General features: G+C 57.2%; 2 protein-coding genes across 8 annotated transcripts in view; one reads left to right on the top strand and one right to left on the bottom strand.

Moving 5' to 3' along the window:
- Positions 1–15,537: 15,537 nt before the first annotated feature.
- ZNF467 (zinc finger protein 467) lies at positions 15,538–23,904 on the bottom strand. Of its 7 annotated transcripts, none has more exons than XM_030854167.3 (5): positions 23,450–23,903; positions 21,439–21,514; positions 20,844–20,960; positions 19,914–20,027; positions 15,538–17,419 (listed from the first exon to the last, which is right to left on the bottom strand). In XM_030854167.3, the coding sequence occupies exons 2-5, from the start codon at positions 21,470–21,472 to the stop codon at positions 15,915–15,917; spliced, it is 1,770 nt and encodes a 589-aa protein (XP_030710027.1). In that variant the 5' UTR covers positions 21,473–21,514; positions 23,450–23,903; the 3' UTR covers positions 15,538–15,914. The 7 variants fall into 7 exon arrangements, with proteins under 7 accessions (XP_030710027.1, XP_060161153.1, XP_030710023.1 ...); XM_060305170.1 differs by lacking the exon at positions 23,450–23,903 and adding an exon at positions 21,675–22,161; XM_030854163.2 differs by lacking the exon at positions 23,450–23,903 and adding an exon at positions 21,763–22,161.
- A 156-nt stretch (positions 23,905–24,060) lies between these two features.
- Positions 24,061–26,686, top strand: part of LOC115851955 (SCO-spondin-like) — a 30,348-nt gene continuing 27,722 nt past the window's right edge. Inside the window, 1 exon segment of the mRNA XM_070046329.1 lies at positions 24,061–26,554. Coding sequence (XP_069902430.1) covers positions 26,505–26,554 — 50 coding nt within the window. The 5' untranslated portion in view covers positions 24,061–26,504.

Below are 26,686 nucleotides of genomic sequence, written 5' to 3'. Positions count from 1 at the left end.
TGAGGGGACGTGGGACGTCGAGTCTCCTCCCTGACCCTGGGGAAAGGGATGGAAATCCAAGCAGAGGGGCCGGTGAGGATTCCATAGCCTTTGTCCAAGTCCCTGCCCCCAGGAAGGGAGAGAGGGGACAGCCTGGGGAGAGGGGCCTCAAGCGGCCCCAGGGGTGAGGTGGCCATGGACCACTGCGGAGTTGGCGATGGCTTGGCTACTGGTCCTCATGCTGCTGACCCCACCGGGCCCCGTCAGCATCCTCAGCTGTGTGGGGTGAGCTGGGCGAGCGGCAGCCTGTGTGTCCACAGCCAGCGCAGTGGCAGGAAGGGAGCCTCAGCTGCCCCCTCCGGCGCTCTCCCGCGTGCAAGTCAGGTGACCTACTGTTTACCCACGGCTGACACTTGGTGAGCTCGTCCCTCAGCGCCCACGTGGTGCCCAGCACAGGCGAAGTGCCCGGGGCTTGTTAGGTGTGACCACTCAGAGGGCCTCCCCTTGAGACTGGAAAAGGGAAATTTTAGACAAAATAAAAGAACTCTCCCTGCAGTGGAAGGTGGGGTTTAGACTCAATGTTCTCTGCTATCTTAGAGGTCCTGAAGCTAATGCTGTCAGACCTGACTGCCCCTCAGGGCAACGTGGGCGGCTGTCCTGCACCCACTCCCGGGACGCTCTGGCACTGCCACTGAGCCGGTGTCTGGCCCCGGGTCTGCGAGGTTGGACCCCTCATCTCCTCGGGCCCCGTTGCTCGCTCATCCTCACACAGGAGGCCCTGGTCTCCGAGGTGGACAGACGAGCCCGACTGCAGACTGATTACGTGACATGCGCTTGATGAAAAGCAGCTCTGTTGTGGGGATGAGACTTCATGTTCTCAGCGCTATGAGAGAGGGCTGAGCAGGGGAGAGAGAGAGGTGGAGAGATGCCTACACCAAGAGGGACATCGCAGTGTCAGAGTACTTAGACGGTACACGAACTTGGACCTTGGACGGTGTGACCCACAGTCAGTGCCCCTCACGTGAGCTACATCCCCCAGACCTACACATATTTCTAACAGGCAACTTTTCTCCTAAAATCCATCCTATTCTCGTTACTCTGTCATTACCACGGTTCTTCACTTGGGACCTTGCCACTTTTGCTGTGACTGCTGTTTATAGAGCCGTCCCGGTACATGGAGGAGAATATTCTGGAACACTCATGCAGGAGGCTTTCCCTCCGCTCTGCTGAGCAATCGCGAAGGTGACGCCTGTGAGCTAGTGTTTAAGACAAACAAAAACGACCTGATGCTAACGTTCACCTACAAAAAAACTAAACAAGGCTTCCCTGGTGGCGCAGTGGTTGAGAGTCCGCCTGCCAATACAGGGGACATGGGTTCGTGCCCCAGTCCAGGAAGATCCCACATGCCACGGAGCGGCTGGGCCCGTGAGCCATGGCCGCTGAGCCTGCGCGTCCGGAGCCTGTGCTCCGCAACGGGAGAGGCCGCGTCAGTGCGAGGCCTGCATACCGCCAAAAAAAAAAAAAAAAAGGTGTAAAGAAGAAAATAAAAATACCCCACAATAGCTCACATTATTAAGTGCTAGTAAATGTGCCCGTCACCACAACAAACTTTACCTAATTTAATCCTCCAATCACCCCCCGCTGAGGAGGGGACTGAGGCTCAGAGAGAGTGAAAGACTTGCCTGCAGTCACACAGCGAGTAAAAGTGGTGGATTCAGAATAAAAACCTACCTCCGCCGGGTTTCCAGCCAGAACGTCTCACCTGCTATGCCAGGGCTCTCGGCTTTTGTATGTTTGAGGCACACTTTCAGACGGAATTCTGACACCCACTTGAAGGGATTTTAAGGTCTGAAACAACGTTATACAAGTCTGGGGAAAAACGCATAATCCCAATGACATTTTACCAACGTCTCCAAGAGTCCATAAAAGGATTCAGCTGTAACGCGATTTACTTGGTGGCCTTGTCTTTCTGTGTTGCTGTTGAAATATAATGATTCCTCGCTGAGCCCACATTCTAATTTAGACCCTGTATTCTCTAGGAATGTGTCTTTGGCGCTGGCCTGACCTTCGTCCGCAGCATTTATTTGTCACTCGCCCCAGCTCTTTTCCATCACCAACCCAGTGCCCCGCTCCCTTTCCCCTACTGACCAGTTGATCCAGCTTTCCACACAGAAGGTGCCTATTGCGGTGCCTTCTCTCAGGTTAGGAGCTCTCAGCCATCCCTAACCTCCCCTTGCTGGTCTGCGAATTGCTCCCCCTCAAGATGCTCTCTCCCATCCCCAAAGAAGGAGCCGCAGAATCCTAAGAAGATGAATGTTCCCTAAGCCGCTCCCACTTGCCCAGGCCTTGGGCATCTGCTGACTGACTCAGCCCTCCCACCCCCCTCCGGGCTCCTGGGGGCCCTTCCTACCCCCATCAGCATCAATAAAAGCTCCTGTCTCCGATGGGGAAAAAGAAGAGCAACGCTCGTTGCCACTCGCTGAGCACTTGCTATGTGCCGCTCACAGCCATGACGCTCTGTAAGAACCGCGGTTGGAAAGATCAGAAAATAGTCCTTCCCTGGCTGAGTTTTATGCAATAAGATTCAATGTGTCTTTCAGTAGCGTGAGCTAATTTTAGACCCAGAATTCGCCAGGCCCTGTGCTCCATCATGTCATTATTATACACCAGTTCATTTCGTCCAGTGAAGTGTCACTTCATCCTCATCGTGCCGAGAGGAAATGGACGCTTAGAACAGTGAGTCACCTGCTCCGCCGTGTGAGCGAAAGGGCTGCGCTGGTGCCAGACAAGCTCCCCCCGGGGTCCTCTCTTCCCAGTCGTACTGGAGGTACATTGAATCCCATCCACGTAAGAGTGCAGAGTCCTCTTGTCACGCTCCTGCCAGGGGCTTCCTCTTCCTTCACGGGCCCCACTCCAGGGAACGTGTTCCTCCTCTTCCATTTCTTGCTCGATGCTGCTGGAGCCCAGTCCATCAGAACTCACCTTTCCAAGTCTAGAGGGAAGGCTGCCTCACCAGCATGGGTCTCCCACGTTTGCCTGGAAACGGCTCCAGGTGGTCCAGGAAGAGTGGCATCCCTAGCGGCAGGCGTTGGCCCCGGGGCCTCAGTTATCACTTCTGCCCCTGTGGCATCATGGCTGGTTTGGTCTGGAGGATGGTTCTGGAAAACAGGCTGATGAAGACGACCTTGAAGGGCCACTGCTCCCGCCTTCTTTTCCTTTAGCGGTCAGGAATGCAACGATGCTCGGCATAGTGGCACCACCGGGGATGGTTACCACCTGGATGTCGGGCAAGGTGAGTTGTTAATAACCTTGACCCCAGCTGGAAACTTGCAAGTGTCAGACTCTGACAGCCGCTTGGAGGCCTGCACTGAACTGGGCTCCCTTTGAGCAGGGGTCTTAGGCCCTTCCACTGCTGATTCACCTGGAGGAATGGGGAGGGGCAAGTCTCCATCTTCTGAGAATCAGGGGTTAAGCAGAGAAGGAGCGGATGTTTTCACGGATCTGTGCTTTTCTCTTCTGCTGAACACCACGAGAATGGACTCTCTGGACCACAGTTCCGGCTCCCACCGCTGATGGAGGGGGCGCTGGGCTCCAGCCTCCTTCAGCCTGTGGGGAAAAGCCAGGGGCCAGGAGAGCCATTCTTTCAACGAGAAACCAGGTCAGCTGGGTCCTCTGGTGGTGGGAAAAGAATAAGGGATTTCAGGAAGGGAAGGAGATCTGGGCAAGGGGCTGGAGGACCTACGTCATGTTTTTAATACTGTTTGTGTAAGTCAAGGGTAGAATGTCAGGAAGCTTGTGATTGCAAGGTCGGAAGCCCAACTCAACTAACCAAGATGTAAAGGGAAATGTATCGGCTCATTGAATTCCCGGGAAAGGGTGTCAGATGGGTCCTTCTGGAGGCAGGTAGAGGTAGGGGGTAAGAGATATATTGGGAGGTAAGTCCTGTGAAAGATGAAAAAAGGGAGAAAACAGTCTTAGGCGCAATGTGGATCTGACACCTCAGAAAGGAAAGTTGGGAGGAAGCAGAATCGTGCAGGTGGGACTTCAAACCGCGAGGCAGAGAGTCTCGGCTGACCCACAGGGCGCTGCGGAGCAGAGATCCACGGTGCGCAGGGATAGCCAGGCCTGAGTTCCCAGCCGCACTCCAGGTTGGCTAGGGACTTCCTGGGGAGGGCTTGGTCTCGGCTCACAAGCTGAGGTGGACTCTGCAGGCCAACCGTGCCCCACTCACCCACAGCGGAATGGAGTTGGTTTGGAAGGGAAACCCAAGCGGCGCATCTCCGTGGCTGCCTCTGAAAGCCAGGAATGCCATTTGGCCTCAGGAATGTCAAGAATCTATGGTTCATCTGATGCCGAGACTCTCTCCATCTCTCATCCCTGCTTTTCTCTGTGGTCAGCTCCATTCGCCTTCCCCGAAGACTAGCCTCGTCCGCACGATAAGAAATACGGCCTACAAAAGATCCCGACTTTGACAAGTACGGCCTTTGCTCCCCGGGAGGGTCTGACTCACACAGTCTCTGATGCAAAGCTCAGTGCCCTGCAAAGGGCCCCAGCTGGCCCAGCCGATGTTGGATTCTCACCTGGACAACTGGCCAGTAGGGAGGGCAGGACCTTGCGAGCACGTGGCAGCCTCACCCGGCCACGTCGGTGAAGCAGGAAGAATAAGGGGGAAGCTTTTCCCGGAAGGACAGCTGTGCTGGATGAAGAAGAACCAGACGTCTATTCCGAGCAGCCTGCACATCTATCTGGCCTCCACTTCCCCCCCCCCCCGCCTTACCTTCGCACCCTCTCAATCCACTTTCCGCCCCACCACTCTGCCGAAGCAGCTTTCTAAGTAACCGCCAACGATTTCAGAGTTAACCAGCCTGATGGTCCTGGAGGAACTGTCCGTATAAGAGTTGGCACGGGGCTGGATCTGGTCGCAGTGCCCCCGCGGCAGACGCCTCTTGGGCTTGTCTGTCCAGCCTGGGGGCTCACGGCCACCCCTCTCCCTGGGAATTTCCATCTCTCCCATAAACAGGGCAGAACACGACACTCGTACTACAACCAGGTGACCTCAGCCTCCTGGTCACGGCTGACCAAACCTGGCTGAACTTACCTTGAGCTTAGACCGTCCAATGTTCTCCTCTGGGAATTTGGAACTGAGAAAGTCGGTCGGTCATTTGACTGACGATGACAGTGGGAACTTGGAGATGCAGAGGCTGAGGAGAGGCCGCTTTCACAGGCCACGTGAATAAAGCATCAGGAAAGCTGGAGTAGGAGAGGAGGGGCCAGGCCGACAGCCGGCACCAACCACCAGACTTGTGAACGGGGCCAGCTGGGACCGTCCAGGCCCTGTTGAGCCCCAAAGCCACAAGACGGCAGTGGCATGAAAGACCCCAGGTGGGGCGGGCCCAAAACCTCTTCTCGGGGCCCCGCCCAAGTTGCTAACCCGCAGAACTGTGAGTACGTGAGCGGTGCTTGTTTTCAGTCACTCAGTATCCGGGTGAAGGTCGCGCAGGAGTGGAACCTGGTCCAGTGGAGAAGGCGGGTCTGACAGAACGGGTTTGAACGGGACGATGGAAGAAAAAATAAAGTTGCTTCTTGCTTGCCAGCCACGCAGTGCGGCTCATTTAATGAACCAGTTACATTTGCAAAAGGCAGTCCCCACGGTGACACTGGATAGGTCCTCGATTTTTCCCAGGAATTCTCAAGTACCTACTTGACTTCAGATAGTCAGTTCGAGTTTTGGGGCATCTCCCCTGTCCCGCTCAGCAATGGTTCCCCAAACAACCACTTTCACAGAGCCGTTGAAAGCTCGGAAGATTGCTCTCTAAACCCTGACGGGTAGTGGCTAGCACGGGCCCCAGGAGGAGAGGAAGAGCCTGTGACCTTGACTGGGAATAGAAGTGGGGGTGAGGGGTGAGGACGGCTGCTTTGTTTCCTTCCTGAAACAAAGCACAACAAAGCCAGATGAGGCAGGGGTGTGCCTGCAGCTGCAGCTGCGAAATGAAAAGCCCCGGTCAGACTGTTCACGGGGAGGGGGTACCCCATGGGCAGGGAGGCACTGGGCTTCCTGGTTCCCGCCCAGCTAGGCCCTCCCGGGGGTGAACTCCAGCCCCCAGGCCCAGCCAGGTTGGGGGGCTTCCGTCTGGGCCCAGAGGTGAAGGTGTGTGGGTCCTTTGGCTAATTATGATTCTTGATCTGGTCCGAGCCCTTCAGCTCACTTAGCTGTGGGTTTGACTACCCGACCCTCCAAAGCCTGCTGAACAGGAAGGGGGTTGCAGAGCCCGGGGTGTTTCCTCCGGCCCCATCGCAGTTTCCAAATTGCCTTTAGGCTCCTCCTGTGGCCGGGGCAGCCTAGGCGGAGGATCACACGGAGAGCCGGACACCTGCTAGCAGGGCCTGCCCTGGCCAGACCGAGGATTCTGTCTTCCCTTCTCTCCCACCCTCAGTCCCGGGCTGGGGGCCTCTCTCCCTTTCCAGGCCTCTGTTCTTTCATGTGCAGGATGAGGGGTTAAAATTTCAGAGCTTCAGAGACTCTGAAGGCCACGGGTGGGCTTGGGGTCGGCGTGGAGCGGTCCACGTGCCCTCTGAAATTATACGCAAACTGTCATTTCTCTGCACGTTTTTCTGGGGAGCGTTTCAAATGTCTTACCAACCTGCTTGGTGGTCCACAGAAGTTTAGGGACCGCTGGTCTAGGAAATTCCCAGGCCCCTCCAACACCAATGTTCTTGCTTTCCCTTCGCGTCCCCTCCCCCAAGTGAGGCTCTTGCCTCTTCTGGGTCTGTGTGTTTGTCTTCTCATCTGGTAACGTAGGTATAGGTGTATCTGGAGGAAACACAAATAAAGACCATATGTTACATCTGGCTGTTAAAACAGGGGAGACATAAAGTATGTGAGATATACCTGACATCTAACTCTGAGAGTTGCACCTGAGCAGTCAGTTCAGCCGTAAGCATTCTGGCAGGGGGGTGGGGGTGGGGGGATGGGGGTGGGGGGTGGGGAGGGATGGGGGTGGGGGTGGGGAGGGATGGATCGCTGAATTTTATTCTCTCTCCAGGATTTATGCTGCGGCCATTACCGTGACTTAGCCCGAAGCTATGACTCTGAAAAGGTGGATTCTAGGCGCCAAGGCTCTCAGGAGGGGAGAGATGGGTGGGCTCCTCTTCCAGCTACACAGGTCAACTAGCACCCAGGGAACTGGGTCCTAAGAGTCCACACGGTAAACAAGACGCCCGACCTGGAGCTGCCCCCAGTCTGCCTGGGGAGACGAGGCCCTCACATCCCTGAGAGCTCAACTGTTCTAAACCTCAGTTTCCTTACCTGTGAAATGAGGATAACCCAAGGGCACTTTGGAGAATTAACTAAGAGCCTAGGTCACGCTAAGCGCTCAGTAAGTTTTAGGCATTTGGAAACACAATGCTGCAGATAGCATCAGATGCGGCCTTGAGTACCTAAAGGAGGAGATCCCTGAGGCCGGGCCCTCGGGAAAGACCACCACCCCACCCGAGGAGGGGGTCTCCATCTGGGCTTGAAGAAGAGGTAGGATTTAAAAGGGAAGTGGAACCTACATGGGAAAAGAATCTAAAAGATTGGATATACACATGTGTAAAACTCATTCACTTTGCTGTACAGCAAAAGGTAACACAACATTGTAAATCAACTATACTCCAATAAAAATAAAAAATAAAATAAAATTGAAGTATAGTTGATTTACAATGTTGTGTTCATTTCTGCTGTACATATAAATAAGTAAATAAATACCTTTTTAAAAGATAAATAAATAAAAGGGAAGTTGAGCTGGGTGGGCTCATGATGGGGAAACCAAGGGAGGCAAAGAGGGGAGGTGGGACAGACTCGGCAAGATGAGGGCGAAAGAACACAAGATCAGTTGAGGTTGGGGAGGGTTTTTACCCAGGAGGTTTGGGAAATAAGTTAAAAAAGGTTTGTTGGGGCCAACTGCAGAGGGCTTTGAATTAAAACCCCAAATATTTATTGAGTGCTGGGGGACGGAAGCCAGGCTGGATGCCAGGGAAGCTCGCAACCCACAGAGGAAGACGGACGCATCCACAGCTGACCTAAGGCAATGCACCAGCTGCTGTGAATTCGGATACGCCTCGTGAAGAAGGTGCGCTTAAACTGTAGGAAATGAATGAAAGTTTTAGGCTGGGGCATAACAAGCTAAAAGCAAGACCCCCCCTACCAGTTGGAGGATACATTGGAAAGTGGGAGGAGCTGGAGGCCAGACGATGGGAGGAGGTGATAGTAGTCCAGGTGGTCGGCAAGCCTGGGCTTGGGCAGCCGCGCAGTGAGGACCAGTCAGCGTGGGGAGCACAAGGGCGCCGCGGATGCCCGGGCTCGCGTCCCGGAGGAGACGATCCGAGGACCAGCTACTCGGAGAGAGTTTGCCTCATCCACAAAAACACAGCCCTTCTGGGGGGAAGCTGGGCCACAGGGCCGAGTCTCAGGGGCCCTGAAAGCCCTCCAGGGAAACCTTGAGCAAAGCAACTCAGTAAGGGAAAGGAGCTGCCTGGCCGGGCTATAGGGGAGCCCAGGTCTGGCATCTGGAGAGCCTAAAGCAGAATTCGCTTGAAATGCCCCTAATGACCTTATGTAATGATGTTACATAAGCCTATGGTGTAAATCCAGGTCCTGGTATTGACCAAGAGCGTCCCTGCCATGAGGCTGACCTCCTCCTAGCCCGGGGCTCTGTTCTCTGTCAGGTAGTTGGGGAAGTGTTTCCGGCAATGCCCTGTCGTGAGGACCCCCAGCTTCTCTACCACCTGAGGCCACAGCACAGCGCTCTGCAGCCTTGCCCCAAATTACTGCTCCCAGGAAAGGATAGGATGTCACCCATCTGCAACAGAGTCGTCACCCCTGATTGTGAAATACAGACTTGTCTCTGGTTAACAAGATACCAATAAGGTAGAGTAGTTTGTTTCTCCCACCCTAAGGTGGGGTGAAGCTCTCCACCAGGTCCTCGGAATTACTTTCCTCCCGAAGGGCATCTGCCGTGCTGTGACCACACTATGCCAGGTCCCACCACAACTCCGAGGAGGGTTTTTGAGTCTCCTGGGGCAGAAAAAATGTTCACTATTGCAGACCAATTCATCCCGCTTCAGTCTGCCCATCCTCTCTCCCTCCAGATGCTGTGCAAAAGCCCCACCCCCACCCCAGCGCAGCCCATTTCTCTGAACTGCACCCCCTGCCCTTCAAACCCACTTACCCCTCAAGGCACACTCAGCCCCATGCCGTTCCTCCATCTTAGGTCTCCCCACAAATAAACCCTAGAATAGGCACGTGCATGCGCGCGTGCAAACACACACGCGCGCACACATACACACACGCACACACACACACAGTTTTCAGAGACACTAAACAAAACAGTCACGTTTGAATGAAGACAGCTCAGTTCTCAGCTGCTCCTACAGTCTCCTAAAAGTCAGCTGTGCTCTTTCTTTGTTTACAGTCATGTCAAAGCTACTTTACTGTTTTAGAAGTAAGAAAATATCAATTTAAAACATTACTGTAGAAGAAAGGAACACGAAGAGACATTTCTGTTACTATCGCTGGGCTTTTTTGAACACTCTGATGTTTCTCCAGAGCTAGTTTCCCAGCCTGTCACGTGGAAGGCAAGAGCTCTGGGGAACACAAGTCGAGTCTGATCAGAGCTGTGCCGCTCGAGCCCCCTTCCCTGCGGGGTGGAGCCAGTCATCCCCTCCCAGCACCGGGAGCCTGCATTTCAGTGTGTCCTCCTCCAGGGTTGACACAGTATCTCTGTGAAGTTCCCTGCGATGGGTTGAAACGTGTCCCCTAAAGAGACAAGCTGAAGTCCTCACCCTGGGACCTGGGACTGTGACCTTATCTGGAAATTGGGTCCCTACAGATGCAGTCAAGTTAAGATGAGGTCACTGGGGGCTTCCCTGGTGGCGCAGTGGTTGAGAGTCCGCCTGCTGATGCAGGGAACGCGGGTTCGTGCCCCGGTCCGGGAGGATCCCACATGCCGCGGAGCGGCTGCGCCTGTGAGCCATGGCCGCTGAGCCTGCGTGTCCGGAGCCTGTGCTCCGCAACGGGAGAGGCCACAGCAGTGAGAGGCCCGCGTACTGCAAAAAAAAAAAAAAAAAAAAAGATGAGGTCACTGGGGCGGCTCTAGTCCAATATGACTGGGTCCTTCTAAGAAGAGAAGAGGGGCTTCCCTGCTGGTGCAGTGGTTGAGAATCTGCCTGCTAATGCAGGAGACACGGGTTCGAGCCCTGGTCTGGGAGGATCCCACGTGCCGCGGAGCAACTGGGCCCGTGAGCCATGGCCGCTGAGCCTGCGGGTCCAGAGCCTGTGCTCCGCAACAAGAGAGACCGCGGGATTGAGAGGCCCGCGCACCGCAATGAAGAGTGGCCCCCGCTTGCCACAACTAGAGAAAGCCCTCGCACAGAAACAAAGACCCAACACAGCAAAAATAAATGAATAAATAAATAAATAAATAAATAATAAACTCCTACCCCCAACATCTAAAAAAAAAAAAGAAAAGAAAAGAAGAGAAGAGACACAGAGACAGACACACACACACAGGAAAGGCATGTGAGCACAGGAGGCAGTGGTTGGACGGACGAGGCTACAAGTCAAGAATCGCAAGCGTTGCCAGTAACACCAGAAGCTGGGAGGGAGGCCTGGAGCAGACCCACCCCAGAACCTTCGGAGGGAGCGTGGCCCCGCCCACACCTTGATTTTGGACTTCTGGCCTCCAGAACTGAGAGGATAAATGTCTGCTGCTTTCCATCCTCCTCGTGTGGTGCTTTGTTCCAGGGCCCCTAGGAAACAAACACAGCGCCTTTGGTGAAGGAGTCCCGCAGCACAGACCCGGGCTGTTCAGCCCCCTACCCCGCCGCCCGGCCGTGTGTGCAGGGGAGAGGCCTGTGGGGCAGGGAAGACAGGCAGGCAACAGCCAGGCGATTCTCAGATACTGGGGCCCAGAGACGGGCTGCGCTGGGCGGTGTCACTCAAGCCTGTGATACAGGCTGTTGTCCCAGTTACAAGCCGGTTACAGCCGACAGCCACCCTTCCCTACCGACTCCCATATCCCCGCCGCATGGTGACCCCATAATTCACCATCACTTCTGGAAAGGGAACATTCTGCAACCAATACACGAGCTTGCTTTCAGTTGCTTCCTGCTTTTTCTCAGGGGTCTGCCCCCTGGAAGTGTGGTTTGCTGCCTTGGGCCCAGGGGCAGGAACCCCTTTCCCTCTCCCTGGATACAGACACTCCTTAATACGGTGAGTGAATGTGACCACAGTACCCGGCTGGCCGAGAGCCCAGTCCGAGGAGGTGAGATCTCAGCAAGTCACCCCACCTTCCAGAGACCCCTCCCGACCCTCCACGTGCACTTCACTGCTGTTCACCCCTATCCCATGGCCCTTCGCATGCTTCCCTTCCACACTGATCACTAGATCCATCCACTGAGCCCCTGAGGACCAGGAACGTTGAGGGTCCTCTCTGCAAAGACACCGAGCTTGGTGTTTATACAGGCTCTAGGGAAACGCAAGTCAAAACCACAAAGAGGGCTTCCCTGGTGGTGCACTGGTTGAGAGTCGACCTGCCGATGCAGGGGACATGGGTTCGTGCCCTGGTCTGGGAAGATCCCACATGCCGCGAGCGGCTGGGCCCCGTGAGCCATGGCCGCTGAGCCTGCGCGTCCAGAGCCTGTGTTCCGCAACGGGAGAGGCCATAGTGGTGAGAGGCCCGCGTACTGCAAAAAAAAAAAAACTACAAAGAGAGATCACCGCACACCTGTTAGAATGGCTACTATCAAAAGAACAGAAAACAACCAGGGTTGGCGAGGAAAAATGGAACCCTTCTGCACTGTTGGTGGGAACGTAAAATGTGCTTTTTTAAAGTACAGGCTCTAGGGTCAGACCACTGGGTTGCTTTCATCACATATGCTGTGTGACTTGTGCAAGTAACTTAGACTCTCTGAGCTTCTTTTACCTCATCAGAAAAACTTGACCAAGGACAACGATGCCCACTCATAGGGTGGCGGAAAGAAAAACAGAGCAACACTTGTAAAGCCCTTAATTTGTAGTGTACTTAGCACAGAGTATTGGACACATTTTAGTTTATAACTACTATTACTATTCCCAGCATCGAACAGTGTCAGACACACAAGCAGGTACTGTATACATGTTTGTTCAATGAATGAAGGAAGGAAGGAATGACCTTGTTCAAATGGCCTAATTGCTCTGTGCTCAGTTTCCACATCTATAAAATGGGGATAATAATGGTAGTTATTGTGAGTTTTGGCTATGTTAATATATATGTAAAGAACTCAGGTCGGGCCCCGGCACATAGCAAGTATTAGGTAAATATTAGCTACCATTACGATTAGCGGTAATCACAACAACCCCTTTTCATACTGCCTACCCTGTCCCTCATCCCTCGATAGTTTCTTCCGGGGTGGCTGACACAGGGAGGTGTTGTGCTGGGACCAGCTCGGTGAAGGGCTATGGGAGAAGGGAGTCCTGAATGTTCGATGCCTCGCTGGCAGAGGACCTGGAACAGGGCGCCCTGGAGATGTGAGTTCTCTCTGCACTGGCCCTGAGCTGGGTGACCTGTTCTCATCTCAAACTGTGTGCAAACACCTGATCCCCTGCAGCCCGGCGCCTCAACATAAGGTTTAGCACTTAAGGGTTCCCAGTTCCTCCTGGTTCCTCCCACCTCCTCTCGGTCTCTTCCAGTTGTAGCCGCCTTCCGGACTCACCAGGACCTCCTCCTGGCAAAGCCATCCCTGACTGTTCCAGCCCAGGCCCTCCCCCTTCTCTGAACTCCTCCAATACCTGTATCTTGAAGAATAGAATAGAACACCTGGGCCCAGACCACCACATACGATGGTCCAGGTGTTTTATGAAACTCAAGCCTGTCTCCCTTCTAAGGTTTAGGTTTGTGAGTCAGGGATCTTGGCTTTTTCTTCTTCGGAGTGTCCCAGAGCACCCAGCGCTCTGGGCCCCAAAGCAACCAGCTGCTTGTCTTATATCTGGACTGTAGATGCCACAACGACAAGATCTTCTGTTCAATTCGCTACAACGTTTACGCAAGGCTGGTTGGACTCCAAAGCTCACCCGTCCTTCTGGGTGGAGGATTGCAATGCCTGTCTCCCTGCCTTCTGAGCTAGCCGGCCGAGCAGGGGGAACATCTGGAATCTTTCTGACTCAAGATTCGCAGGGATGTCCGGCAGGTCACTCTAACTGGCATGTTCTCGTCCAACCCTGCAGATGGAGAGGAAGGAGATACAGGAGGAGGCCACTCGGAAAGTTCTTTGTCTTACTAATTATGTGATAGGTAGACTTCACTAAAGCCTGGATTAAGGCTCTAAGTCTACCGACTTCATTCTGCTCTGATTCCATCGCTGCCAAGCAGCCTCTTTATCACTAACTTAGTTGCCCGAGCATAGTGTTACCTAGAAGAAAAATAGGAACATTTAGAGCATCTGAGTATTTTCTGATACAAGGCGCGCCGGCTGTGGGGTTTACAGCGATCTCCTGCTTTTTGAAAGTTCGAATTACGCCACTTCACTTTTATGAAAGACCTACGTTAGTACCTGCTTCCGCTAACTGCAAGGAATCTGAAGAGGAGTTTTGCTTTTATGAAAAGTGAAAATAGCATCTAGCATTTGTTTTGCCCTTATAGAGGCAGCGTACCCCAGGCAGTGAGAGAGACCCTGCAAAGCTCCTTCCTGGGAACCACACTCAGCATGCCAGCATCAAGCCGCCATGGCTTTGAACTGTGTCTGTGAGCATCTGTGCTTCTTCTCGATCTGTTCTGTGCGTCCATTAGCAAGATGTGTCCAAAAGTGACTGCTTCTCCACTTTACGATGTTTCAGCTTATGGAAGGTTTCATAGGGACGCCCTATTTTAGGATAGCTGGGGAAACCTGTACTTGAAACACACCAGGCTGCCTCCTTCGCGGACCATTTCCCCTCCTTCTCCAAGTGGAAAGGCAACAACTTAGGAATGGAGCACGTGTGTGCTTTGGGTGCCAGTTCACTGGTGTGGGTGCTTGAAGGAGCCAGCTAAGCCGTGGGGACACCCGAAGCCGGCAAGAGGCACTGTCCTCTGTTCACTACTGTGCTCTGTTCACTACTGTCCTCTGTTCACTACTGTCCTCTGTTCACTACTGTCCTCTGTTCACTACTGTGCTCTGACTCAGAAGGGCCGCCTGGCTCTTCGTCTTTTCCGCCTCCCCCAGCACAATGGTCATCACCAGAATGGCTGTGGGACTCGGTCCCACCTAAGATTTCCCAGGTCTTGCATATTCAGACCAGTTGGACTTATAAGACTGGGATAGGAAGGAGGTGGGAACCCAGGAAAAGGACCAGGAGGGGGGGCTACCCACTTGCTCTTTGCTCCCATCCTTCAGGGCTCACTTTACAGGTGTCCTCATCCCGGGAACCTCCTTTGACTTTTCCTGAATTTGGGACGCCACTCCCAAAGCCCTCTGTGCTGGCCCTCAGCCCGCACTCCTCACGTTTCCTGCAAGTTCTGTGAGGGCAGGGTCTTGTCTGTCTTGCTTACTATTGTTTCCCAGTGCCTAGCGCAGGGCTAGGGTTCTTTTTGGTGATAGTGCCATTAGAATTGGGAAAAAAGCCTCAGCCCTCATCAACACCAGCAATCTTTTTTTTTTTTTTGCGGTACGCGGGTCTCTCACTGTTGTGGCCTCTCCCGTTGCGGAGCACAGGCTCCGGACGCGCAGGCCCAGCAGCCATGGCTCACGGGCCCAGCCGCTCCGCCGCACGTGGGATCTTCCTGGACCGGGGCACAAACCCGTGTCCCCTGCATTGGCAGGCGGACTCCCAACCACTGCGCCACCAGGGGAAGCCCCAGCAATATTATTTTAATGAGAAAGCAGAGGCCCAGGAAAATGAGGACTCTGCCGCAAGTCCTAAAAGAGGCTGAGGAAGGGTCAAAGGTAAGACTTCTGACTCCAAGTCCAACATGTTCCCCCATCATCCCACCCCTCCCAGTCACTCCCAGCCAGCCCAGCTCTCCTGCCAGTCTAGGCTGGGGAAGCACAGCTACAGAAACGTCTGCACCCATGGTAAAGAGAGAACCTATGGGAAAGTGTGATGCGAAAGCAACCTTCATCTGTCACTAACATCCTTCCTCCTGCTGCCAGGCAGAGTGGCAGGTGGGGCTGCTGTTCTGAGATCCCCTTGGGAGAGCTGCAAACAGAGGCAGAGCCCTGGAGCTCCAGAGCCCTTGGAGGCACGCCGTCCCCATAGGAATGGCCAGGGGCACACTGTCCCCTCTCTTTGCATTCCCTACAGTTCTAGCCTTTGACACCTGGCATGAGAAATGTATATTGATGTTTCTTCCTTGTCAATTTGAGCTAAAGGCAGGGAGCAAGATGGTGATTTAGCAATTAGCTGGATCACATTTTGATTTGATAAAGGCCATTACCGGCAGTTGGCTAAATTTAACTCACGCAGGATAGGAAGGGAAGGGGTATCTGTGTGTGGATTAAGGTGGGTGAGTGGATGAGAAAAGTCTGGAGTTCCATCCCCCCAACTCATTTCACAGCCCCAGAACCTTCAGATTGTAATTTTAATGAAACTTTCAGTACACAGATCACCATTCTTTCCCTCCCTCCTAGAGGTTCCTGACTCAGTCTTTGGTCGGGAGTGGTCCGGGAAATGTCTGCTTTCCGATGGGGTCTCTGGGTGGGAGATTTCCAGGAACTCAGGCCTTAACTGTTCCTTAGCAAGGATTCACTCTCAGCACTGTTTTTGTCCCAGAATGTCAAAGCCGGTTATCCAGACTTCTCCCCAGCAAGACAGAGAGGGAAGGAAAATGGCCGGAGGCTGTCCAGGCCGTTGTGCTCCTCCGCCCAGGAGATGTCGTCGGGCATGGGTCTCTGGAACCAGGGAACGAAAGAAGGCAAAGGCAGGGTCCGGCCTAGAAAGAGGCTCAGAAAAAGAGCGGGGATGCCACCACCTCGGTGGGAGTGGGCCAGACGGGAGCCAAGAGGTCAGATTCGGAGGTCGGGTGGGCGGCGCCGCCGTGGATGCGCTGGTGTCGCGCCAGGTGGGTCTTGCGGCTGAAGCTCTTGGCGCACTGAGGGCAGGAGAAGGGGCGGGAACCCGTGTGGACGGCCTGGTGGCGGACCAGGTTGGTTTTGGAGCTGAAGCTGCGGGCGCACACGGCACAGGCGTGGGGCCGACTGCCTGTGTGCACCGCCTGGTGGCGGCCCAGGTGCGACTTGCGGCTGAAGCGGCGGCCGCACTGCGCGCAGGCGAAGGGCCTGGCGCCGCTGTGGGCCCTGGAGTGGGCCACCAGGTTGGGCCGCGAGCCGAAGCGGCGGCCACACTGCGCGCAGGCGAAGGGCCGTTCGCCCGTGTGCACCCGCCGGTGCCGCGCCAGGTGCTGCCCGTGGGCGAAGCCGCGCCCGCAGTCCGGGCAGAGGAAGGACCGCTGGCTCGCGGGAGCGCCCGGGGGCGCCGGTGTGCTTCGGGGCGCGCAGGCCGAGGGCTCGGTGGCAGCGGCGGGGTCCACGGTGGCGCCCAGTGTGCACTCGTCGCACCCGAAAGGGCGCCCCTCGTCACGGTGCAGACGCTGGTGCATGGCGAGGTTCTTCTTCCAGCCGAAGCTCAGGCCGCAGTCGGAGCAGGAGAAAGGCTTGGGCCCGGGAGGGGACGGAGTTGGGGACGGGGCAGGGGACGTGGGCGAGGCGGACGCGTCGGGGGAGGATGGGGCGCGGCCGGCCGCCTCGTGGACCCTCTGGTGCCGCACCAGGTGTTGCTTGTGCGTGAAGCTGCGCGCGCACTGCGCGCACTGGTAGGGCCTCTCGCCCGTGTGGATGCGCTGGTGGCGGATCAGGTGCGTCTTCTTGCGAAAGCGCTTCTCGCACTCGGGGCAGGGGAAGGGCCGCTCGCCCGTGTGCGTCTTCTGGTGCGAGCCCAGGTGTATCTTCTGGCTGAAGCGCTTGCCGCACTCTGCGCACGGGAAGGGCCGCTCGCCCGTGTGCGTGCGCAGGTGGCGGGTCAGGTGGGCCTTCTTGCTGAAGCGCTTGCCGCACTCGGAGCACGGGAAGGGCCGCTCGCCGCGGTGGCTGCGCTGGTGCAGCAGCATGTGCGCGCGCTGCGTGAAGCTGCGGCCGCAGTCCGGGCAGGCGCAAGGGCCCTCGCCGCGGTGCAGCCTCTGGTGCAGCCGCAGGGTCAGCTGGTCGCGGAAGCGGCGCTCACACTCCCCGCAGCCATAGGGCTTCTCCGAGGTCGGAACCCACCCCGCCAGCGCGAGCCCGCCCAGTGCCCCTGGGGCCCCCGGCTCCAGCTTATAGGCGGCGGCCAGAGGCCCCAGGTCAGGTGCGGGAAGGGGGCTGGGGAGTAATGACAGATGCTGGGGCCATTCCACCTCCTCTCCTGCCTCGTGATCTTCCGCCTCCACCTTCACCTGCCGAATCATCCACTCCTCCCCTGAAAGGTCAAAACAAGGTGAGTCTGTTAAGCCCCACATTTTTTTATGCGCCGTTTATCTGCCAGTACGACCACCACTTCCTGGAGCCCTGAAGTCTAGCTTCTGCTCTTTCCACTGGAAATTCCTGGGAATGACCAAACCCAAAGATCACTGAAAGTCTTCCTCCCGGGCTCTGCTGCGGGGACGCTTTCGCCCCGGTTTGCCTGCCTCCCTGCCTCTGGACTAGCCTCCCCTTACTCCCCCTCAAGGTTCAGTCCTCAGGTTCCTGTCCCGGCTCGTATGTCCACGTGGCCCCCCAGATCTTTCTGTTCTGGAACCTCAACCTCTCATCCCCAGTTGAGCCATTCCCCTGCGTGTCCTGCGAACTGGTTACAGCTCAGCAGGCTTACCGCCAAACACCCCACCTTCCCAGATCTACCCCGCTGATGTCAACAGTAGGTCTACAGCCCCCTTCTCCCAGCGGGCTGGACTTGGAACCTTGACCTTCACCTTTGACGCCCCCCTTGCTCTCTAACTCCTCCCCAGTGGACACTGAGTACCTCTGCGTTCCTTCCTGTGGTTTCTCAAAGTCTCCCCCTGCTCATACGCCCTTCGCTGCTGCTTCTAGGGCCAGGTGGGAAATCCCAGTTTAAGAAGAGGATTGAGTTTACAGGACTTGGAGGACCAATAGATGGTACCACCGCTGGAGAAGCAGGGAGGGCCCTCTGAGGGAGCAGGTTGGAGATGGGTTCCCCTGGAGCTTTGCCCACTCTTGGGCACTGCAATGGCCCAGCCAAGAGGAAGGAGCTCAGGACCCAGACCGGGAGTGTCCCCTTGGGTTCTCCTCTGCCACTCAGCAGCAGTGTGACCACGGTTGAGTCATTTAATCTCTTTGAACTAAGTGTGTTAGCTCGCTTAGGCGTAAAGGTTGGACCAGTTCATGGTTCCTAAACCTGGTGCCACGTCATAATCTCCTGGGCAACTTTCACAAAATGCATCTATGGGAGCCGGGCCCGTGAATCTGTTCTCTTTCTTTCAAGCTCCCAAAGTGATTCTTGTTTGAGAACCTTTGTACCGGCTGATCGGAGGTCCTGTCTGGCTCTAAACGTCTGTAATAGCCTGAGCCTTGGTTACATTCCACGTGCACTATCACAATTAGATTTACTCCTGGTTTCCTTTATCCATCCATCAGTTCCAAACAGCTATTTATCATACTGTGATGTCGCTTTCATTTTCACTGTGCCACTCTTCTACTGAAGAACCACCCATAGCTCCCTATTATTTAGAGGATAAAGTAAGTTCTAGCTGCATCTGAGGCTCACGCCAACCTAGTCCAACTCTCTTAATACTCCCAGGCATAAACCCCTCACTTCAGGCAAGCTGGTCTTCTGTAACCCCAGTCACATGTCAACTTCCCTAGTTCGAAGTCTCTTAGCCTAGAATGTTTTCCCATCCTCCACCCTCACCCTCATCCAAGCTGGAGTCTACACCTCTCTCAATATGCAGCACAAGTCAACAAAACCTTTGACAGATCCAACGCACGAGGATCTCATATAAACACTTAAGTGCTGACACTTTCACACTTCCTTGTGATGTGCCTTTATTGTTATTTGTTCTTTTCATTCTTTACTCTGGCTCATATTGGTATCAGATTTCAGTTTCTGGAGGGCAGGCATCTTGTGTTCTGTTTCTTTATGCGCCTAATGAAAATGAGGGTTGCCACCATGTACTGAGTGCCAACTGCAGATGAAGCACCGTATACGCTCTCTCACAAACCTGCACAAAAACCCCTGTGCACAAGTGAGTCTTATTTCTCGTGGACAAGCTGAGGCTCCTCTAGCCTATCCAAGGTCGCTCAGGCAAAAACTGTGGAGCAAGGATTCAAACCAGGACTGTGTCACTCTAGAGCCCCTCTTCCCGCTCTACCTAACACGGCCTGGACCTAGTGGGCACGAAATAAGCCCTCGTGGAATAAGTGACATCACTCAGGCAGAAGGGGATAAAGCTGGTGGTAGTGGAAGGAAGTGACGGATAGGACTGTGGAGAGAGAACAACTGTCTGATCGCCTTGCGTATGGGGGAGATGCATCAACTACAGCAGATTCGGAGCATCTGCGTAGCACCGAGATCAGTGGAGATTTGGGGGAAGGAGCATGTCTGGAGAGAGACAGTGAAAAGGTTGATCAACGCCATATGTCTTCCTGGGAAGCATATTTCAAGTTGTCAACAGGAATGAACTTTGGGGGAGACAGGCTGGGAAGTTAAGGCTTCTGGAGGATGTTGAGGTGAGAGTGTGTTTCTCTTTGGTGGCCAGCCTCTCTGATTCCTGTTGTCTGTGGATGTAGAATTCCCTCTGCGTGCTGAGGCTCTACAGCAGAAAGGTGCCAGGGCCTGATTCATCTTGGGCTGGTAGGGCCTGGGGGGGCTGCCTCCTCAGATAGCAGCTCGGGAGCTGGCAGGCCCCTGCTCCCTCCGCCTGGCCCCCTGGTGGGATGGAGAGCGGGGGAAGACTCACCTGGGCAGGAGCCCATGGGCTCAGCCTTCCGTGGTGCACATGCCCGGCCTCCTCTGCAGGGAGCTTCAGCTTGTTCAGTGGGGGCACCTTCCTCTGGTCTGGGGGCCTCGCGCCCTGGCAGAGAACAGGCTACCTCAAGGATGCTGCAGACATCAGAGATGGACAGAGCTCCCCACTGACGCTAGGAAGCAGGGGCTTTTGACACCCCGGTCCCAGCCCCACCGGCAGGATTGCATCCCACATCATACCTGCAGGGGCTGAATTCCCAGCTGCCCCAGGGCAGCCTCAGGCTCCTTCAAGCAGGGCAGCTGCTAAGGCCGTGCAGGTTGCAAGAGCCACAGCTGTGAGGAGTTTCTGGAATATGTGTGTGTAAGATAGTGGAAGCAAGGAAGGGTCCCTGCCCTGAGGCTTACATGAGGCTCCTAGGAGGGGAGATGGGGGACCTCCCAGCCACCAGATGGACTCCAGTTCCAAGGCAAATCATTAGAGGAGATCGGGGTGTCAGAAAGCCAGGTCCACGCCTGCCTTAGGCATCTTCTCCCCGCATCTGCTTAGCTGCCTCCCTCACCTCTTTCCAATCTTACTTCCCCAATGAGGCCTACTTTCACCCCACTATTTAATCCTCCAGCCTGCCCCACCCCTACCTGCAGTGGTCTCAGGCGCCCTCACCCTGCTTTACGCCCCCAAAGCACATAGCCTCTTCTAACACGGGTTATAAGTACACTTATTTCTACATTTGTTGTCTGTTGACCCTCTGCCCTCACTAGGATTAAGCTCCTGGAAGGTAGGGATCTTTGTCTCCTTGGTCACTGAGGTATCCTGAATATCTAGAATAGCATGGAGCACCTAGTAGGTGCTCAATAAACACCTGATGAACAAAGGAAGGAAGACTCCGCCCTGAGCCACCTTCCCTGGTCCCCACTTACTTACCTGAGCATTTGCCCAGCGCTCTCTCTTCCCGGGGAGGGGACATCTGTTCCTGGGCATTATGGGACTCTTCCCCAGGCTCACTTTGGGGGGCCATCTCCGGCTGTCCCACAGAGAGTCCTGTTACAGGCAAAAGGATGGGTCTTAGTAAAGCACAAAGTACAGAAGAGGTGATCAAAGATGGGGGGGTCTTCCCCTTCCCAGTCCACCCAATGGGTTTTCCCCATGTGCTCAGGAAGGAAGGGTCTCTAACTAGGACAAGGGACAGCCAGGCCCTGCAGTGGCTTGGCCAGGTATCGACCTCAGCCCCCTTGCACTGCGTCAAGGACAGGCGACAGAAGGAAGAGAGAATAGATTTAAATATCCTGGTGTTCTGTGAGTACTAGCACAACCTCCAACATGGACCAGGCATTCTTCCTGATGAAACCGAAAAGGATGCTGCCCTAAAGAAAGGCTCCTCGGGTCTCCGGGGTATCAGGGTGGCAACCTCCTGAGGATGCTCTGCTGTCTGAATTAGGGAAGCAGCAGGCGTAGTATGCTCTTGAATCCTCCTATTCCCCTGCCCCCCATCCAAGTTCCTTCAGTTCTGCTGGCTCACCCAGGGACCTGAGGGCCTCGAAGGTCTCTCTCATGGCAACCCAGGATAACTCCTCCTGGGGATCCGGCCACAGACCCTAAGGAGAAATACAACCTTGTTCAGATTCTTCTCAGCTTCCACCTGGGTCCTGGCTCTGCCCAACCTCTCCCCGTCAGCTATGTCCAGGAGCTCCAAAGGTGATGTCCTCAGATACAGGTGAGGGAAATGAGGGAACGTGGATTTCAGAAAGCAGAGACCTTTGAAGGTGGACCAAGGCGAAGGCCTTGAAGCCGTTTCTGCAAGCTAAGCTCAGGTCAGCTCTGGAAATCAGCCTGCCACCCTCACCTGCAGGTCTCTCAGAGCCAGCACCGGCCCTTCAGCGCTCCCCACCCCCCAGGGCCCTTGCCTGGGGGTGTCAGGAATCAATCGATTCTCTGGGGAGAGGGTGGAGGGTGGGAGACCAGAGGGGAGAGCGGGGAACTTCGTCTCCTAGGCCCTCCAACTGTCATTGCAGGAGCCGGTGAAATAGTAGCCAGCCTAGGGGCGGAGGTGAGTATCACTACTGGGCAACTGGTGGGGAGGCCCTCGGAGGAGGGTCCTCACCGGAGGCACGAATAACTCTGGCTTCACCTCCCCCAAACCATCGCCCCTCCCCCGCGGGGCTTTCCCAGGCTTGGACACCCGGCCCTCGAGCCGCCTTCGCGGCTCCTCCTCCAGCGGATCCCCTGCCCCTTCCCCAGCAGACTCCCCTCCCCCCCAGTCTCTGGCAGCCTTCCCTCCACCCTCCCCTCTCCCGCTCCCTCCGCCTTCCGCCCTCTCTCCCCACGGAAGCTGGCTGGCTCTCCAGCCCCGCCCCCTGCCCCGCCCCTCCGGCTCCTCCCCCTGCCCACAGCCTGCCTGCCAACCCCTCTCGGCCCCCTCGGGTCTGCCCTCCGTAGCCACCGCCCCCCTGACCCTCAGCTGGGGCAGCCTCCGCGGCAGAGCTCCCCTCCCCCTCCCCAGGCTCAGGGCCGCCTTTCCCTCCCCTCCCTGTTCTCCCCCGGCTCCTTCCCCCTCCCCGGCCGCAAACCCTCTCCCTTCCTTTCCCCCTCCTCTTTTCCTTCCTCCCCAACACCGCCCTCCTCCTCCCGGCTCTCCCCTCCCCTCTCCCTCTCCTCCCCCACTCTGGTTTCCTTTCCTCTCTTCACCTCAGTTCCCTTCCCCCCCCCCGCTCCCCAGCCCTCCTCCTCCTCTCCCCACACCACCCTCTCCCTCCCTCCATCCTTCCCTCCTGCAGCTCTCCTTCCCCTCCGAGGCCCCGTCTCCCTTCCCCCTCTGCCTCCCCAGCGGGCTCTCGCTTCCCTTCCTTCCTGGTCCCCACTCCCCAGAACTGCTCTTCCCCTCCCCCTTCCAGTCCGCCCCCCCGAGCTCCCGCCTAGTCGCCCGGCCCCCAGCAAGCCTCGGGTCTAAGGCTCAGCGCTCCCTCCGACTGCCCCGCCGGCCCTGCCCCTCCCCGCCCCTGCCTCCCAACCCACCTCCGCGTCCCTCCCCTCCCTCTCCGGGGCTCCGTTCCCCATTTCTGCTCCCCACTGACTTCCCCTCCCACCCCCTTCCCCGCCTCCATCTGTCCCCCGGAGCCCCTCCGCCTGGAGCTCACTACACGTCCCGACGCCCTCCCGGCTCCCGGGCTCACCTGTCAGCGCCCTTCTCGCGCCCCTCCCGAACGCCCGATCCCCGCGCCTCGACTCCCGCCCGTGCCCCTCGGCCCCCTCCCACACTCCCTGCCCCCTCTCCGGAGACGCCCCACTCCCTGCCCTCGGGGGCCTCCCACCCTTTCCCACCTGACTCCCACCCGGACCCCTCTCCCCAGCCCCCGCCCATCCCTCCGGATGCCGCCTCTCCGCTCTCCTCAAAGCCCTGACCCCCGAGCCGGCCCTCCTCCCCGGTCCCACCCCTCCCTTCTCCGGCCCTCGCCGCTCCTCTGCCCTCGCTCCCCTCCAGCCCCACCCCACCCCTGCTGCGCTCCGGGCGCCCGCACCCCCGGGGCTGTCACCTGCGCCGCACGGGCGGTGGCTGCGAGTGCGGGTGTGGCGGGGAAGCGGCGGAGCGCCCGCCCTGGGCGCCTCCACGGTCTCCCCGCTGCCGCCCGGACCCCGGCGCCCCGGCCTCCTGCCCCCGCGGGCTCGGCTCGCGATGGCGCCCGCCGCCTGCAGTCCGGGTGCGGACTGCCCGGAGACTGACAGACTGACAGCCCCGAAACTTCGCGGGGAAGGGAGAGGAAAAGACGCGGAGGGAGCGGGAGCGGGGAAGCAGCGCCCGGGAGGGGGAGGGGAGCGAGGAGGCGGGAGGGGGCAGCGGGGCAGCCAGTGGGGGAGGTCGGGGACAGGGTGCCCAGGAGTGGAGAGGGTGCACAGCGGGTTAGGCGTGCAGGTGAGGGTCTGGAGGAACGACGGCCCGCAGTAGGTGATGGAAAGTGGGAGCTAAGGACGGGGGAGGGGAAGGGGTGGGGGGAGAGGAGTGCGGGGGGAAGGGGTGGAGGAGGGAGAGGAGGCAAGGAGGAAGGGCACTCGGGCTGCGAGGGAGGGTGCCGGCAGGCGCGGAGGGAGGAGCCAGGGGAAAGGTGGAGCGCGGGGCGTCGGGGGGCGGTGTGGAGTTGGGGGGAAGAGGAGGGGGCCTGTTAAGGGGAAGGGAGCTAGTGTCTGCGCTGCTGTCTTTGAATCGCAAGTGTCCGGCGGAATGTGTCTGCGCCGCGCTCCCGCGGCGGGATCGAGTCCCCGACTGTCGGTCGGTGGGGTCGGTCTGGGAAACTGCGGCCCTGCCCCCGCTCTCCACCCTGATCCCACTCGGCTCCACCCAGACCCGTACCCCCCCGCCCCCCACCGATCTTAGACCCACCGCGGGAGCCGGGTCCCTTGGGGGCGGTGAGGAGAGCCCGAAGGAGACCAGGCTGGGCCCCAGTGCCTGCTAAGAACGTGACCTTCGAAGTAGAAATTGGGATGGGGGCTTTGAACCAGGTCACCTGGGAAAAGGCAGGGCTGGCGAGGAGGCGTCGAGGGGGAGGCCGGAGTTGGATGGGGTGAAGACTCCCCGGGGCGGCATCCAGGGGAGCCGCTGCTGACGAGAGGGCAGAGTCCCCTGGGCGTGGTGGGGAGCGGATCCTCCCACCCGGCTGGAAACCTCTGCCAGTCGGGTGTGGAGGGGTGCCCTCAGCCCTCAGACATCCCTGCCCCTGGTTGTGATGTTTCTCTTCAGCTTTGCCACTTGGACACCCCAACCCCTGAAAGCTCCCCGTATCCCGTCCTCCTCCATCTAAAATGTGGGCTGGTTATTCCAGGCCTCCCTCTCTAATCTCTTTCTCCAATCTCCTCTGGGTTCTAGCTTCCTCCCTCCTGGCCTCTTTAGAGGGAAGGATGTGACTTGTATTTCTCCCCAATCCACGTGTGGGTTTCCCGGGAGGGGTGGGGATGACTCGGTGTGAAGAGCAGCCTCCCCTGGCTTCCACACCCCATCACCTGGAGGGGACACCAGGGCACAGAGAAGCACAGCATGCAGCAGGGGCTCTTCTACCTTCTGTATGGGCTGCTTCAGCCGCTCAGTGTCTGGCCTGGTCATCGGGCTGCAGGACGGCCCTGGGAGCAGAACACATCACTGTGTGCCAGGATGGGGCACAGGCACGTCGGTCTGTCCTTGTAAGACCTGCAGTGCGAGTGTGTGTTAGGTGCCAGAGGGAGAGTGTCCAGGTGTGCATGTGTGACAGGCTGGGAACAGCTGGGTGTCCACGGCCTGACCCCGGACCTTTCCGAGGACCCCCTCCGAGAGCTCCCTGAGGAATTCACTGCGCCTTCTCCTGGCCCAGGACCAAGGGTCGGCCTGGAAGAATGCCTGGCAGGGCTCTGGTTCCCGGCAGCCCCCCCAACCCTGCCCACCACAGGTGGGGTGACTGTGTGGGATGCCTGGAGGCACGTCAGGATTAGGGGTTGGAGGGTTACAGGATCTGAGGCTCAGGCCACATTCCAGCCTGGGTGTCCTCGCAGCTGGTAACCGGTAACCAGGATGTAACCAGGATTCCCCTGGGGAGCGAGCTGCTGCCCAACCCTCTTCCAACCGGATGGTCTGCTCAGATTATCCCATCCGGTTGCCCTGCCCCAAGGGCTGGGGGAGCTGGCTGCAGGCCCCTCTGCCCCCTGCCCCCCACACTTTCTAGCCCAGGCACTCCTCCCTGAGGCTGGCTCTCCTTCCCCTATCTGGGCTTCCTGGTTCTGGATCCCAGGGACCCTAGGAGAGCAGATGGACCCCGCCAGCCACAAATGATCACCCTCAGTAAGAAGTCAGACTGCACAGAGGGAAGGGCGCATGCCACCCCCCTGTCCGCAAACAGTCCAATCGCCCTGGAAACCCCATTCCTTCTGCTCACTGACCCTCGTTTCTGGAGTGCTTGGCAGGAGAAGCAGGAAAGGGACAGGGGAGAGGATCGTACACTCAGGATTTGAGGGCTGGAAGGCCGTGGCCCTGTGGCTCTTAACACTACTGTGGGGTCACGGCCCCCCTTGAGAATCTAATAAAAGTTATGGAACTGTCATCAGAAAAACATGCACACACACAATTTCAAAGTATTCGTGGAGCCCCTGTCCCACCTGTGATTCCCCGGGAGGCCCCTGAGCTTTTTACTGGTAAGGAAATTGAGTCCCAGAAAGAGAGTGTGGCTTGCCCCTGTCCACGTTAATTGGTGGTAGGGCTTGAGAGTGTACTATCAGGGACACACGGACCCCCCATCACACACACACACACACACACTCACACTCACTCACTCACACACACAGGAAGGGGATTGTTTCCAGGGAGAGCTGGCCTCAGCTGGCCTCTGAGGGGATTGCGCCATGTGCAGGCAGGTCCAATCTGGTTCTGGGCAGCTGGGCGTGGGGCTGAGATAACACCTCCCCAGTGCCACGGGCCTCACGCTCGCTGTCTCAGGCCGCCTTGGACACACTGACCCCAGGCTGCAGTAGCAGCAGTGTGGGGCTGGGGAGGCCAGCCCCAGCCTCTGCTCACCTGCCACAGCATTGGCTCCTCAAAGCCTCACAGCCCCCAAAGGTGACTTGGGGGTCGCCATGCTGCTCCCTGCCCTCCTCTGTGGGACGGCATGGGCACTGGCTAACGGGTAAGCAGGCCACCCTGGGGCTCCTCGGACTAAGATCCTTCTCCTCCTGCCGCAGGCCCAGGCCCCTCTGGGGCAGCCAGACTCCTTCCCGCACCCCCTTCTCTCAGCCTGCGTAACTTAGCCTCCCCCTCA

The sequence above is a fragment of the Globicephala melas genome, chromosome 9 (genome assembly GCF_963455315.2).
Source record: "Globicephala melas chromosome 9, mGloMel1.2, whole genome shotgun sequence".
Taxonomy (NCBI): domain Eukaryota; kingdom Metazoa; phylum Chordata; class Mammalia; order Artiodactyla; family Delphinidae; genus Globicephala; species Globicephala melas.
The sequence above is the reverse complement of the archived record's forward strand: the minus strand, read 5'-3'. Positions and strand labels throughout refer to the sequence as shown.